Below are 14,989 nucleotides of genomic sequence, written 5' to 3' on the forward strand. Positions count from 1 at the left end.
AAATCTTATGGAATATTTACATAATATCCGGTCATATTTATTGCTTACTTTTTATAGCTAATATAAATAGATGATATACTGACAACACACGATTATACACATATTATATATGGATTATATATAAATTACACATCATTCAATTTTTTAATTTAAGTGGTCGGGTGAGCAGGCTGATTAGATAAAGCCAAAAGAAAAATATGAAATAGTTGAATGGTATAAACTGAAACCCTTCATTTAGTCAAGCCAATATNTGCTATCATTAATTTCAATTTAGCACATTCAAGGAATTGAAAGATATAAGCTAAAACCCCTTCATTTAGCTGTAGTCAAGCCAATATTGCAAGGGTATAATACTTTTTTCGTTGAAGAATATTAGTTTTGAATCATTGGATTATGTGAAAGGCTTTTTTTTTCAAACTCAACAAGAGAGAAATTGGTTTTCAATTGATAGTTTCTATAGCGACTTAAGTGTAACAAAGAGTATATATAAAGAAAAATTTGATATGACGTGGAATATTTTTTTTTTAAATGTAAAAAAATTATTTCAAAAAAATGCTTTATTTTTTAATTCAAAGATAATAAAAAGATAAGATATTTTTGAACATTAGTAGAGAATTTTAAAATTATTATAATAGAAGTTATATCATGGATAAACTCAAAAAACTAAAATCTTATGGAATATTTACATAATATCCGGTCATATTTATTGCTTACTTTTTATAGCTAATATAAATAGATGATATACTGACAACACAGGATTATACACATATTATATATGGATTATACATAAATTACACATCATTCAATTTTTAACTTAAGTGATCGGGTAAGCACCTATTTAGGCTGGTTAGATAAAGCCAAAAGAAAAATATGAAATAATTTCAACCAAAGACTAAACATATAATTAAAGTTCATATGTAGACAAATTTTATTAAAACTCATCCTTTTATAGTGAAATAAATTAATTTTTTGTAACAAAAGAAAAAATGACATAAAAAATAAGATAAAAGAAAAATAAATATTGAAAAAAAATGTTAGAAAGATCTAAAAAGGAAAAATAAAAGATGACAACAAATTTCTTCTTATGTTTCATCTTTGTTGAGTATAAAAAATTTGAAAGTTAATCTCATCAATTTCAAATATTTTACCAACTCAAATACATAGATTATAAGATAAGGATATCTTAGAATATATTTTTTAATTTACATTATATGTCGTTTTTAAAAAATCACTATTACTAACAAACCGATATGATATTCGAATTTGAATTGGAATGTAATTAAGTAGTTTGCATTGAGGTTAAGCCAAGTATGGTGTCGAAAAATAAACTACTTGATAATTTTAAGACAATATATGCAATATTTTATAATAATAATCAACTAATTTAATATTTAATGATTCAAAGAACAAAATTTTTGTATATATAGGGCATTAAAAATTCAAATTCCAGGGCTAGAGATATCGATAAACTTAAAGTGGAGTCATACTAAAATAAATCCGGCCAAAGAATCATTTAAATTTTTAGATGCCGATTAAAGTGAATTTTAAATTAAGGATAATATCTTCACTTGCATCATTATAAAAATAATCATTATTATAATATATATAAAGTTTTAGAAATTAAAATTTCAAAATAGCAATATTTTTTGAAAGATTAAAATATACCAAATAAGAGCTCAAGTCGTAGTATAAGAGTCACGTCGTAATCAAAGAATCGTTTATATTGTGTCAACCTTTGTGCTTTGCCACAAATTTGAGTTATTATTCTACTTTGTGGCTATTTTTAGGTTCCAATGACACCTACGAGAATAGTGCAAAAATGAAATTATCACTACGAGAATTGAGAAAATGTTAGTCTTTTTTCATGTAGTGTTTCTTAATTAATATCTGACGATTATCTATAATTATTTAGAAGGTTTAAATGTTAAGGTTATTTACATATAATTCAAATAACTCAGATATTTAACATGGTTAATGTCAAATATCAAAATGGAGTAAAAAAAAAATTCACTAGCTAAAGAATTTTTTATATTCTTAGAAGCCAACTAAAATGAGTTTTGAATTAAGAATAACATTTTCAATTACGTTATTATAAAAATAAGGCGAAATACATAAACGACTGTCACGACCCGGATTTACCACCATCAGAGTCGTGATGGCGCCTACTCGTGGTAGCTAGGCAAGCCAACTTAATTACCTTTTATCACTACACGATTATTTTAACCGTTTATAGCCTCGGTATAGAACATGAAATTTAATAAGAACAATAGCGGAAGTCTGATCTTATAAATACGAATCAAAACGTGAACCAGTCAATAATAACCTCCCAAGATTTGGTGTCACATTACTCACGAACCTCTAAGAATATACTAAATACAAAGGGTCTGAAAGAAATATAACAGCTGTCTGTCTCGAAACAAGGAGGCAACAGTCTAATAGAAAACGTAAAGAAGAGACGCTGGGCCTGCGGACGCCTGCAAGGCTACCTCAGTCTCGTAAAATGGAAACCTGCTCCCGTACTAATGCTGTTGCTGCTCCTCAAAACCTGGACCTGTGCAAAAATGCACAGAAGTGTAGCATCAGCACAACCGACCCCATGTGCTTGTAAGTGTCTAGCCTAACCCCGGCGAAGTACTGACGAGGCTAGACCGGACACCACATAAACCTGTGCAGTCATAAATATACAGCGGAAATCGAATACAAGGCAATTAACAACATGGGAGGGGAAACATGCGATGGGGAGATACAATATTAACAGTAATCCAGAGTAACCAGCTAAACAGCTTAGATCCACAATGAACAAGGAATCAATACTCAGATATAAACACATGGCATCAATAACTGTTGCGGCGTGCAACCCGCTTCATAATTACCATTTGTTGCGGCGTGCAACCCGCTCCACAATACCACTGTTGCGGCGTGCAACCCGACCCATATCATTTATCATGTATGATTGTTGCGGCGCGCAACCCGATCCTCAATATCATTGTTGCGGCGCGCAACCCGATCCTCAATATCATTGTTGCGGCGCGCAACCCGATCCTCACATATTATTGTTGCGGCGTGCAACCCGATCCTCAATATCATTGTTGCGGCGCGCAACCCGATCCTCAATATCATTGTTGCGGCGCGCAACCCGATCCTCAATATCATTTTACAGTCCGACTCCCCAAACAAGTCACATTAAAGGGCATAAAAATAAGCAAATATTTGACAAATATCCCGGCAAGGGAAAGAATCCAACAAGTTCAACCAAACGTCCCGACAAGGGAATAATCAACAACGCATTCTCTTTCTTACTTTTCTTATCTCACGATATCACTGGAGCCCAAGCTCCAAGAAATTTCTTGTCTCATATTCCGTCACAAACAACAATATAACGACTTCCCAGTAAGGGAACAAAACATCATCTCAAATATTCCGGCAAGGGGATTACTATAACCACCTTAGTTCCAACATCTAACCACCACAGCTATAACCAACCTATGACCACACTTAACCATCTCAGCTATATCTAAGCGATTACCTCACCTAACCACCCCATTGATAACTAGCCTATTATGTTACTTAACCACCTCAGCTATAACTATAGTCATCCCACGACACAAGGAAAACATTAACCTAAGCAACCCTAGTATCCGTCAAGAACACAATGCAGAGGAATCACAACCCAACAATGGCCCGTCAAGAGGGAAACATAATGATCTCTTCTCTTTCTCACTTTTACTTTCACAATTCGTTCTACCACTGGAGCCGACGCTCCTCAATGAAACAAGTCATTTCATATACTTTCAATATTCGCATCACAATTCGAGCTAATGCTCCTAGGAATCAAATTATCATATCATCATTCACATGTAGTTCACAACATATAGAAATACTCCAATAAACATGGAATTCACAATCAGTTCATGATAATCGCATTTTAAGGACTCACGGTCATGCTAGACACCAATGTATAGATACTCGTCACCATGCCTATACATCGTACTCGATCACATAGCAATTAGCAACAAGACTCAACTCCTATTCCCTCAAGCTAGGGTTAAACCAAACACTTACCTCGGTCCCAAGAATAGCAATCAACCTTCAAAGATCGCCTTTCCTCTACAATCCGACTCCGAAACAGTGATATCTAGGCATGATTAATTCAATAATATCAATAAAGACTCAATGGCAACATCCCATAGCCTAGATATGAATTTTCTAGCATTCTTCCAAAAATACCAAAATTAGACACCGGGCCCACATGGTCCCAACTCGAGGCTCGGACCAAAATCCGATCACCCATAACCCCACGAGTCCAAATATATAATTTGTTTTAAGATTCGACCCATTATTGAGGTTGAATCACCCAAAATTCTCAAAACCCTAACTCTACCCAAAACCCATAATTTCTACTTTGATTTCATGATTTAGGGCTAGGATTTCAGTAATTCATGATGGAAATTGAAGAAAACAAGTTAAACAATGCTTACCCACGAAGTTTTTGATGAAGAAGTGCTCTAAAATTCGCCCTAGGACTTTGGAGAAGGAAGAGTTCGTGAACTGTTATGTTTTTCCCGTCACTGGTTCTGTTTTTAGGCTTTAAAATAACTGGGCGAATTTGCCCTACACGATTGCGGATATAGGGATGCGATCGCGAAGGGTTACACAGATTGGTCAACGCGATCGCGTGGGTTGTAATGCGATCGCGTAGGGGAATACTGGGGGGGGGGGGGTCCAAAGCTTGGTCTGTGCGAATGCAAACCTACTGGTGCGAACGCATTGAAGGAAATGCTAAGGCAGTGCGATCGCGTGATCAAGTACGCGAACGCGAAAGAGTAAAGAGCCAAAGAAACGCGATCGTGGGCTGAAGATTGCGATCGCGTAAGAGGAAATCACTGAGCAAAAATTGCAGAATTTTCTGCTATGTTTTTCCTAAGTCAAAACATCCCGAAACACCTCCGAAAGCACTCCCGAGCCCTCGGGGCTCCTAACCAATCACACACACTAACTCAATCACATCTTACGAACTTACTCGAGCGATCAAATCGCCAAAACAACATCAATATCAATGAATCAAGCCCCAAATTCATTATTTTTCATTATAACTTCATAAACTTCCAACTTTGGATATTTAGGTCCGAAACAGGTCAAACGACGTCCGATTTCGACCAAACTTTACAGAAAGCGCTTAACACATATTTAAGACTTGTACCGGGTGTCGGAACCAAAATACGAGCCCGATACCACAGTCTTTTAATCAATTTTCATTTCCAATTTCCTTAATAATTTCATAAAAACAATTTCACAGAAAAATTTATTTCTCGGGCTCTAGACCTCGGAATTCGACTCCGGGCACATGCCCGAGTCCCATATTTTTCTACGGACCTTCCAGGACTGTCCAATCTCGGGTCCGGGTCCGTTTACCAAAAATATTGACCGAAGTCAACTTTAATCATATTAATATCAAAATTCTTTAAATTTTTTACAGAATTCACATATTTCAACATAAAAACTTTCCGGTTACGCGCTCGGACTGCGCACGCAAATTGAGGCAAGTAAAAATAAGGTTTTCAAGGCCTCGGAAGCACGGAACGAATGAGGAAACAGGTGATGACCCTTTGGGTCGTTACAACGGCTCCTTCAAGTTGTCCTCAACGACCAGCTGAACACCTCAACTGAGCCTATTTTCAATTAGACACTTTATTTATTCACAACAGAAGATCAACTAAACACCGACCATGTCAGCCTCCATTGCGTGAAATTCACTCTCTGGGACGCGAGTTGCCAACCTAAAATTAGGTTTTTTCTTTTATTTTTTACTAAAATAATGTGGACCCCACCTAATTTTCATACCCCCTTCTCCTCCACCATTCAACACCCTCCTCAACCCTAAATTCCTCCATTACAACCAATCTGAAATGCGGAACATAAACTTCCAAACAAATAAAATTTTACACTATCCCTCTGAATACTAAAATGACAATGTTGTTTATTGTATAAGTATAATGTTCGATTCTTGTTGTGTCTTTTTCCCCCTAATCCAGTTATCCATACCCTAAACCTCTTCAACCACAAAAATAAAAAACGACAAAAAGAAAAGAGAGAGGTTAGATGAGATAATTGAAGAATAAAGAAGTAGGTGAACAAAAAACAATTCGACGGAAAAAATATCCATCCAATTATCAGACACAACAACCAATTTCGACAGAAAAAATGAAGGCTGCCGGGAATTTTTTACCCATCTGGTTCTTCTTACTCTCTCTCATCAAAAAAATGGAGTTTCTTCTTCTGCTCTTCTTTATCGTCATATTCAGACACCAATGGCATGCCATTTTGCGAAAAGAATTTATTGCTCCGAAGGCGGCGATTGGTGGCGATGCGGCAGAAATGGAGGAGCCGGCGGCTGCTATGTAAAATGAAAGAGGAGATGATAAAGAAGTTTCTTTAAATGTATATTTTTTGTTAATTACATGTGTCAAATTTTTATGGCAAAATTACACGTGTTATTTTTTGATTGGTACATTTGACATGTCATTGGCAAGTGCATTTCACGCATATGGTCTGCTGTACTCAGGTATTTACTTGACCTACTTAATTGCCACTTGAAGTGTCTAATTGAAAATAGGCTCAATTGAGGTGTTCAGCTGATCGTTGAGGACAACTTGACGGGGTCGTTTATCTATTTCGCCTAAAAATAATTATTATTGAAAAATAATATTTTAGAAACTGAAATTTTAAGAACAACACACAGTATAAAGAGTTAGTCTTATCCAAAGTGTCATTCATTGTCTCAACACTTGATTGTTTTGCCATAAATATGAGTTATTATTTTGCTCCCGGACTATTTTTAGAATCCAATGACGACGGCAAGAATGGTATCAAAAAAGAAAAATAGAAGAAATGGTTAATTTTTTTCATGTAGTTAATATCTATTGATTATCTATATTTACTGAGGAAGTGTAAATTTTAAGATTATTTACATACAATCCAAATAAATTAAATATTTGACATGATTAGTGTCCGCGCATCGGCGCGGGTACTAATACTAGTTAGAACTAATAGCGGTGGATGGTGTAGCATGGTTTAATGATAAGTCTTTCATTTGTGAGTAAGACAGCATTTAGTTTGCTTCCCCAACCAATTCTCTCAGGGCTCAGGCTATTCTTAACATTCGAAATGAAGGAAATAAACAATTCTTCCTTAGGGGAGGAGCAAGTGTTATTTCCTTCAAGAAATTTTTTAATGTTGAAACTTTCTGTATCGTCCGTCGTATACAATCATAATAAATATTTCATAAAATTTTCGCTTAGATATTGCTATATGCTACGAGCTTTTTTAAGTCTAATTAGAAGACTAAACAAGCTTGTTTTGGAGTCAATTTTTTCTAATCCAGAACTTAACATTGCCTTCCTCCAAGCAAATCAATCTTAGTAGCTACTGTCATCAACGGTTGCCTTTTCTTTCTCTCCTCACCTTATCTTTTGCACATTAGTCATATAGATTAAGGTAGAAACAATGCAGTAGAATAAAGGTAAATAGTACAGTTGTAGTACAGCATAGTCAATATAGTAAGGGTAGTACATCCGAGTACCCTCAAGAACCCAAAATAGACTAGTATAAAATGGAAGTACCATCATCGTCAAGGAGTTCCCTCAAGGATTTTAGTATAATATAATGTACTTTTTGTTTGTCAAATTTTCTTGTTTATCAATTCCTATATCCATGTGAATTGCTCTTTGGATCCAGAGGGGACACTTATGCCTCTTTGTTTTAAAATGATCGTGTTCGAGCAAATTTATGCACACATGGACTATTTTATTGAGTACTACGTGCTACCTTTCATCATCATAGGTATCAAGTAATTCTATCCACCAAGATTAGATAGATGAAAAAAGAATCGCCGAAGCCCGAGGTTCCGAACATGTTTTACTCTCAACGGGGATGTCGTGATCGGTGGGAGGGCACTGTTAGGGTGACATTGCCGTATTCATTAGCAAGCCAGAATTATGGAATGGAACATCAATTCCAGACATGAAAAATTGACAAAGGTATGTTCGATCAGTCCTCACTTCATGCAGGGGAACCATATATGAAATTATATTTGCTTATTCACATTCATTTCCTTATGTCTTTTAGCTTAGATAACTTTTTTCGTTTGCAATTCTTTATAGAATTACAATGATGGAGTATCAACGTAAGAACTAAGGTAACTTGAATTTATCTACTATCTGTGGAAAAAACTTGCTTATGCTAGAAAATCTTGTTATCTTCCAAGTGTTTGGCTGGAAATATTCCACCCTCTTTACACAGTCTCTCATATCAATGCCACACATTAGAGATAAGAAAAGGAAAATGGACAAAGTATTCCTTGTCGTCATTCGCAAAATATCGTATGGATTGTCACAGTAGGCGTGAACATAGTACAAATATTGTAATAAATTATTCAATTTTAGATATAAGTCGAAGACAGAAATCAAGATCTATCATGATAGCCTATAAAGTTTAAGTTATATACACCAACCAACCTAAACTCTTATTACTTCTATAAACTCAAAAAAGACCATGATTACGGACTAGAGATCTTTACTTAAATATTCAACCGAATTTACTTTTTACTTTTTATGCTCATATATATAAATTATCACTTATTATACATGGCTATACACACATTTATACATGAAATATACATATATTATGTATCGTAGACTATTTTTTATTTAAACGGTTAGGTAGGTGGCCATTTATTAGATTAATTCATCTTAATAAAACCCCATCCTGGGAGGAACCTGAAAAGCCAACTAATGCAAAATCTAGTCCTCCTAGAAATTCTATTTCGGCAGCCCAATACTCTTCTAATTTTCATCTCAGATAACAAATTGAGATACATCCATTTCCACGTCAGAAGATATAATCCATCTCTACCAATAGCATTCCTTCCCACCAGATAACAACTCATCATCTCACCACAAACACACACCACAAATCAAGAAAATCCATATTCCATCTCAATCAAACACATAATATAACCTCATCATCTCTCCTTATCTTTCTTGATCCCAACTTTTCACTTATCCAGTTAGAGAAGTAACAAGAATAGTCAAAAGCAAGACAATGGCCAGTGTAACCTCTGCTGCAGTTACTATCCCATCTTTCACTGGCCTTAAATCCGGTACATCTTCCAAAATTAGCAATGTAGCCAAAATGGTGTCCACCAACCAAACATCAAAAATGGTAGTAAAGGCTTCACTAAAAGATGTAGGTGCAGTTATTGTTGCTACAGCTGCAAGTGCAATACTAGCTAGTAATGCCTTAGCTATTGAAGTATTGCTTGGTGGCGATGATGGCAGTCTTGCTTTTGTTCCTGGAAACTTCAGCGTTAGCGCCGGTGAGAAAATTACATTCAAGAATAATGCAGGGTTCCCACACAACGTTGTATTTGATGAAGATGAAATTCCAGCTGGTGTTGATGCTTCTAAGATTTCAATGTCTGAAGAGGACCTTCTCAATGCACCAGGGGAGACTTACTCTGTCACTTTGAGTGAGAAAGGAACCTACAGTTTTTACTGTTCACCTCACCAGGGAGCTGGAATGGTTGGCAAAGTTACTGTTAACTAATTGTAGTTAGCCTCTTTATCATGTGTAATAGTAGTTAACTTGTTTCTATTCAAATCTCCTGAATCTTTTACTGTATGTCTTTTTGAGGATATAATCATAAGTTCGTGGAGTTACATAGTTCTTTATATAGCTTGGAATTTAAGAGGTTTGTGTGTTTCACAATTGAGACGGAAAACAATAAAATTATACTACTACTAGGTAAAAAGAGGAACCTTGACGTAAGCGGTAAAGTTGCTGCCACGTGAGTTCATGAGTTTGAGCCGTGTGGAAATAGCCTCTGGCTGAAATGCACGGTAAGACTATGTACAGTAGACCCTTGTGATCCAGCCCTTCCTCGTACCCCGTGCATAGAGGGAGCTTTATGCACCGGGCTGCGCTTGTCCAGTTACTTGGCGCAAATGGTAAAGTTGTCATGTGACCAGGAGGTCAAGGGTTCGAGCCAATAGGCTCTTGCAGAAATGCAAGATAAGGCTGCGTATAACAGACCCTTGTGGTTCGGCCCTTCTCCGGATCCCGTGCACAGCGGGAGCTTTGTGCACCGGGCTCCTTTCCCTACTATTCCCGTGCATAGTGGGAGCCTTGGCTTAATTGGTAAAGTTGTTGCCATGTGACTAGGAGGTCATGAGTTCGAGTTGTGGAAATAACCTCTTGCAGAAATGCAGGGTAAGGCTGCGTACAATAGACCCTTGTGGTTTAGCCCTGACCTGGACCTCGTGCATAGCAGAAACTTTGTGCACCGAGCTGCCCTTGCCCTACTACTAGGTAAGTTTCCTTTAATCCATTTTGGCAACAATAACTAGCAAGCTTTTATTACATATAGAAACCAATTGAAAAATTATTCTCCACTCCAAAGAATGAGGTAAGGTGCACTTCATTCTAAAAGGATCTTATTCTTGGTATAGTACAAATGCAGTTACTATAAACAAGGTCAGCTTGAGCAAATTAAACAACCCAAATTCAACTACTGAAAGATCTTATTGATAGAGAATGCTAGCCATTTTACACTCAAGTTGATCCACATTTGCAAGAAATGAAGGCAAGAGCATAATGGTTAATCTATCAATGATTTCCTTCACCATCAACTGTACCTCTTTTCATCATAGCAACAAACTCATCATAGTTAATTTTCCCATCCTGCATAGTTAAAGCAAACCACATATATAACAGATACCTCAGAAAAGAAATTAGAATGTGAGATATAGCTTATGAGAAAACACGAACTTTATCTGTATCAACGTCATCAAGAATTTCATCGATTGTAGCTTCATCCCCCATTCCATACTCGGTCATAGCATGTCTGAGCTCATCTCTTGTAATAAATCTGTTGATTTCAAAAGAAGCAGTATGATGCCGGTTAAATATCAAGTATAACTTTGAAAAAACATATTTGCAACAAAATAGGGAATACATACCCACTACAATCCTTGTCAAAATACAGAAAAGCCTTGAACAAGTTTTCTTCTCTTTCAAGTCTGTGTCGATGCGTGGTAGCAGTAATGAACTCGATGTAATCTATACTCCCACTTTTGTCAACATCAGCCTGAAAGAGGAATAAAATTTGAAGGAAAAACTTAACTTTGTTATATGAAGCAGGCTTTTGTTTTAACTTTGACTGCATATAAAATTTGATCTTAGGAAAATCAAAAGATTGCACAATCTTACTGCTTCCATCAGTTGCTTTATTTCAGCTTCAGTGAGCTTGGATCCTAGCCTAGATAATCCAGTTTTAAGCTCTTCATATGTAATTGTACCACTTCCATCAGTATCTATGTTGCTGAACATTTGCTTAAGTCCCTTGATTTCTTCTTCTGATAAATTCTCTGCAATAACCTTTAAGCAGTAGATACTATAGCATCAGAGAGGGGGAAAGGAGTAAGAAACTAATGAATGGACATACTATGTATCTCATCGCTTTTCTAACATGAAACTATATAATATGCATGTGAGCAGAAGTCTTATTGACAATATCCCGATGACATGTTAAGCCAAGTGGTTATTACCTTAAGAGCAAGTTTTTTCATCTTGTTCATTGCTCTGAATTGCTTCATCCTGACCAAAACAGCACTATTGATAGGCTTGTCCGATGCCTCACCATCTTTCTTCAGCCATGGATGTTCTAGTTCATGTATCAAGATTCAAATTTTATTGCGACTTAAAAAATTTGTACAATAATCTAAAATGGGACAAATTTGAAATATGTGTCTATATATAAATCTTTTATGACAGGAGCATCAGTGAGAGATGCCACACGAGAATATGGTTCATCTTGCATCTGATAATATACGGATTACAACTTTGAAGATTTATCGACAGAAGCTAACATTTGTATGTCCACTTACCGAGGGCTTGATCTGCAGTGATCCTTCTCTTAGGATCCACTGTCAACATTTTCTTGACAAGATCCTTCGCTGAGGCAGATATAGAAGGCCAGGGAGAGCTTTCAAGATCCAGGTGACCTTTAAGTATCTCTTCAAATATTCCTTCTTCAGTCTCTGATATACAAGAGAATTGTAAACACAAATTGCTGATCAGCTAATGTTGTATGTGTGAGCAAATTTCCATATTGGAAGCTGATAAGAAAATACTCTTAATAGTGCTAGGTCTTTTGGAGAAAATCGTCGAAGCAGGCGATATAACACCATATTTAGAGTGTCTTCAAGTTTGTTTAGCCTAAAAACTAAGATGTACCATACACCTAAGATACAGTTCTAGGCAAAAAATCTACTTACCAGCTGAGAAAGGAGGAAAACCACTCAAGAGAATGTATAAAATGACTCCAGCACTCCAGATGTCTATCTCCGTCCCATAGTTATACCGTAACACCTCAGGAGCCACATAATATGCACTTCCAACAATATCCTTATAAACTTTTCCTGTAGAATAAATAATTCTTCAAATCTTAGTTGATTGTAGGAACTAAAAGATAGTAATAATCTCACTTTTATGTCTATCTATATATCATTTACAGCAGACTGGCAAGTAATTATATATGAAGCAATTTTTTTCTTCCCACTTCAAGACAGCTAAAAAGTTGACGCTACACTAAAGTATAATTCATATTTAGCAGTCCATAGATAGAACAGAGAAAGCATTTGAAACTGAAGATACTTCCATGATCATGAACTTGGGAGTGACTTGTTAGAATAATGACTTGAGTTTAAGTTCTACGCACCGACAGTATAAAAGATATTTCCGCCATTAGGTCGGTTATTAGGTAAAAATGGTATAGCATGCTATCACATCTTAAAATTACTGATAGCGTTAAAAATTCCTTACACTATCAGCATATTTAACTTAAACCCTAGAGACTTAGCTCTACGTAGTAAGTAAAAAGCGTATTGTTCAAACTAGGTAATAATATATGAAATGGCATCAACAAATATGGTTGTAGACGTGATCATATGCACGCCTCAAAATTGCGGAAAAGGGAGTAACCTGAGTAAACCATCAAAACTCAATGCAGAAGAAATTAACATTAGAATATTGATGGAGAAGTAGGTTCTAACTTTTAAAGAAAGTACTTGCTCCGTTTCAATTTATATAACACACTTTCCGTATTAGTCTGTTTCACATAAACTGAAACGGAGGTAGTACTATATATTTGGAAATTGCAACTAACCTTCCTCAATAAAAACAGAGAGACCAAAATCCGTGGCCTTTAATGGAGAATCCTCAGCCTTACTAACCATCAAGAAATTCTCAGGTTTAAGATCTCTATGCATCACTCCCATAAAATTACAAACATGAACAACATTCACAATTTGCCTTCCAATATTTGCAGCTTCTTTCTCAGAATAATTTCCTTTTGCAGTAATTCGGTCGAAAAGCTCACCACCACAACACAACTCCATGACCAAATGTAGATTATTCTTGTCCTCATAAGCACCTTTGAACTCAACAATATTAGGCTGTCCACTCAAATACTGCATTATCATAATTTCTCTTCTAACATCTTCTATATCTTTTGGAGTTACAAGTTTTTTTGTGGATATAGATTTACATGCATATTTTAATCCAGTGGATTTATCAGTACAAAGATATGTTATTCCAAATTGACCTCGCCCAAGTTCTTTGTCAAGATCATAAAGGGTTGTAATTTCAACGTAAGGCTTGCCCAAAATTGGTCCAATATTACTACTATTAGTTCTTGGCATAGTATTGAAAGAAGGGATCACTGGCTTTGGAAGTTTTTCTGGTTGTTTTTGAGAAGTTATTGGTATTGAACGCCATCTTTTGAACCAGAAATCTTTAGTGAAACAGATGCCCATTTTGATTTTTTTGACACAAAGGAAAATTAGAAGAAAGAGTGGGAAAACAGTGAGCTAGAGAGTTGGAGTACGTAGTTTCAGAGTTGTGTACGAGTACTTTATAATACTATTTTGGTACAATAATGCATGTTTGGAGAGAATTTTTCTTTTTTTCCTCAAATGTTTCAAAGGAATATTTGATGATTTTTACGTTGAGCTTTAGGTGCTTTTCTTTGCTTTTGCTATGCCTCTTTGGATAATTGGATTGTTGCTTTGGTCTTGGTATCATTTTCCTCTTTTTTCTTGCTTACGTTTTTTTAACAGTACTAGTCTGAAGAACGTCGACAACTTACGCCCTAAGGATGGGTTCAATTTAACTCTACGTGTCGATATTCATGAAACATTTTAATAATCTCTCATGTCCCAAATTTACTCGGTTTAGCAAAGGCTGAATGCATATGCTGACCCTGCCCGTTTGGCGATAGATTTTGCTAAAAAAATTTCAAATTTCTTTTGGCAAATAATACCTGTATGTTTATAGATATTATCCATCTTTGGCAAATGTCTAAATCCCAAATCAGCTCAAGAGCTGTTTTTGGCCCTAAATATTAATTACCGTTTGATTTTAAACAAAATTGAAAGATTGCCCTAAACTTTTGTATTTTATAAAAAAGCTCACTTTCTGTTATTCTGACCCAACTAATCTATATTGTTAGGATCGGGAACTCGGGTAGTGCAAAATTTAGCCAAACAATGTTATAATGACAATAACAAAGACAATGCAAGTTGATAACAACGACACTTAAAGCATATGAAGAAGACACCCATTTTAACGTGGTTCGGTCAGTGTGACCTACGTCCACAAGCGGAGAGGAGCAATTTCACTATACTAACAAGAGTACAAAATTAGAGTAAACACTCTAATTAATCCCAAATACCCTAAGAGAATAGCCTCACAAGATCACTCCAAAGAAAGGGTTCACACAAGTGCTTCCCAACACTAACTCTCATACAAAACACTCTTAATAAAGGAGGAAAGGAAGAAACAAGAAATGAAGACTCAACTCTTGTTGTGTGTTTTGAATGACCTAGAATCAACTCAATTATAGCCAAAGGAATTGGAGTTGCTTGGTATACAA

At 35.8% G+C, this 14,989-nt stretch overlaps 2 protein-coding genes across 2 annotated transcripts; one reads left to right on the forward strand and one right to left on the reverse strand.

The window, feature by feature from the left end:
- Positions 1–8,932: 8,932 nt before the first annotated feature.
- LOC109215699 (plastocyanin) lies at positions 8,933–9,728 on the forward strand. Its single transcript, XM_019379811.1, has one exon. The coding sequence runs from the start codon at positions 9,100–9,102 to the stop codon at positions 9,601–9,603; it is 504 nt and encodes a 167-aa protein (XP_019235356.1). The 5' UTR covers positions 8,933–9,099; the 3' UTR covers positions 9,604–9,728.
- A 721-nt stretch (positions 9,729–10,449) lies between these two features.
- Positions 10,450–14,478, reverse strand: LOC109215698 (calcium-dependent protein kinase 29-like). The gene is made up of 8 exons (XM_019379809.1): positions 13,223–14,478; positions 12,333–12,476; positions 11,943–12,095; positions 11,604–11,719; positions 11,266–11,433; positions 11,016–11,143; positions 10,825–10,924; positions 10,450–10,737 (listed from the first exon to the last, which is right to left on the reverse strand). Exons 1-8 carry the CDS (start codon positions 13,869–13,871, stop codon positions 10,663–10,665), a joined length of 1,533 nt encoding a protein of 510 aa, XP_019235354.1. The 5' UTR covers positions 13,872–14,478; the 3' UTR covers positions 10,450–10,662.
- Between the last annotated feature and the right edge of the window lie 511 nt (positions 14,479–14,989).

Source organism: Nicotiana attenuata, unplaced genomic scaffold (assembly GCF_001879085.1).
Source record: "Nicotiana attenuata strain UT unplaced genomic scaffold, NIATTr2, whole genome shotgun sequence".
NCBI classification, from domain to species: Eukaryota; Viridiplantae; Streptophyta; class Magnoliopsida; order Solanales; family Solanaceae; genus Nicotiana; species Nicotiana attenuata.

What these genes read in the sequence shown, in the direction of transcription:
- LOC109215699 (XM_019379811.1), top strand. Translation starts at nt 9,100, where the DNA reads ATGGCCAGTGTAACCTCTGCTGCAGTTACTATCCCATCTTTCACTGGC.
- LOC109215698 (XM_019379809.1), bottom strand. Translation starts at nt 13,871, where the DNA reads ATGGGCATCTGTTTCACTAAAGATTTCTGGTTCAAAAGATGGCGTTCA. An exon ending in CACTGCAGATCAAGCCCTCG is followed by an intron (nt 11,720 to 11,942) that starts GTAAGTGGACAT and finishes TACATGAACTAG; the next exon opens with AACATCCATGGCTGAAGAAA. An exon ending in TGAAAAAACTTGCTCTTAAG is followed by an intron (nt 11,434 to 11,603) that starts GTAATAACCACT and finishes TACTGCTTAAAG; the next exon opens with GTTATTGCAGAGAATTTATC.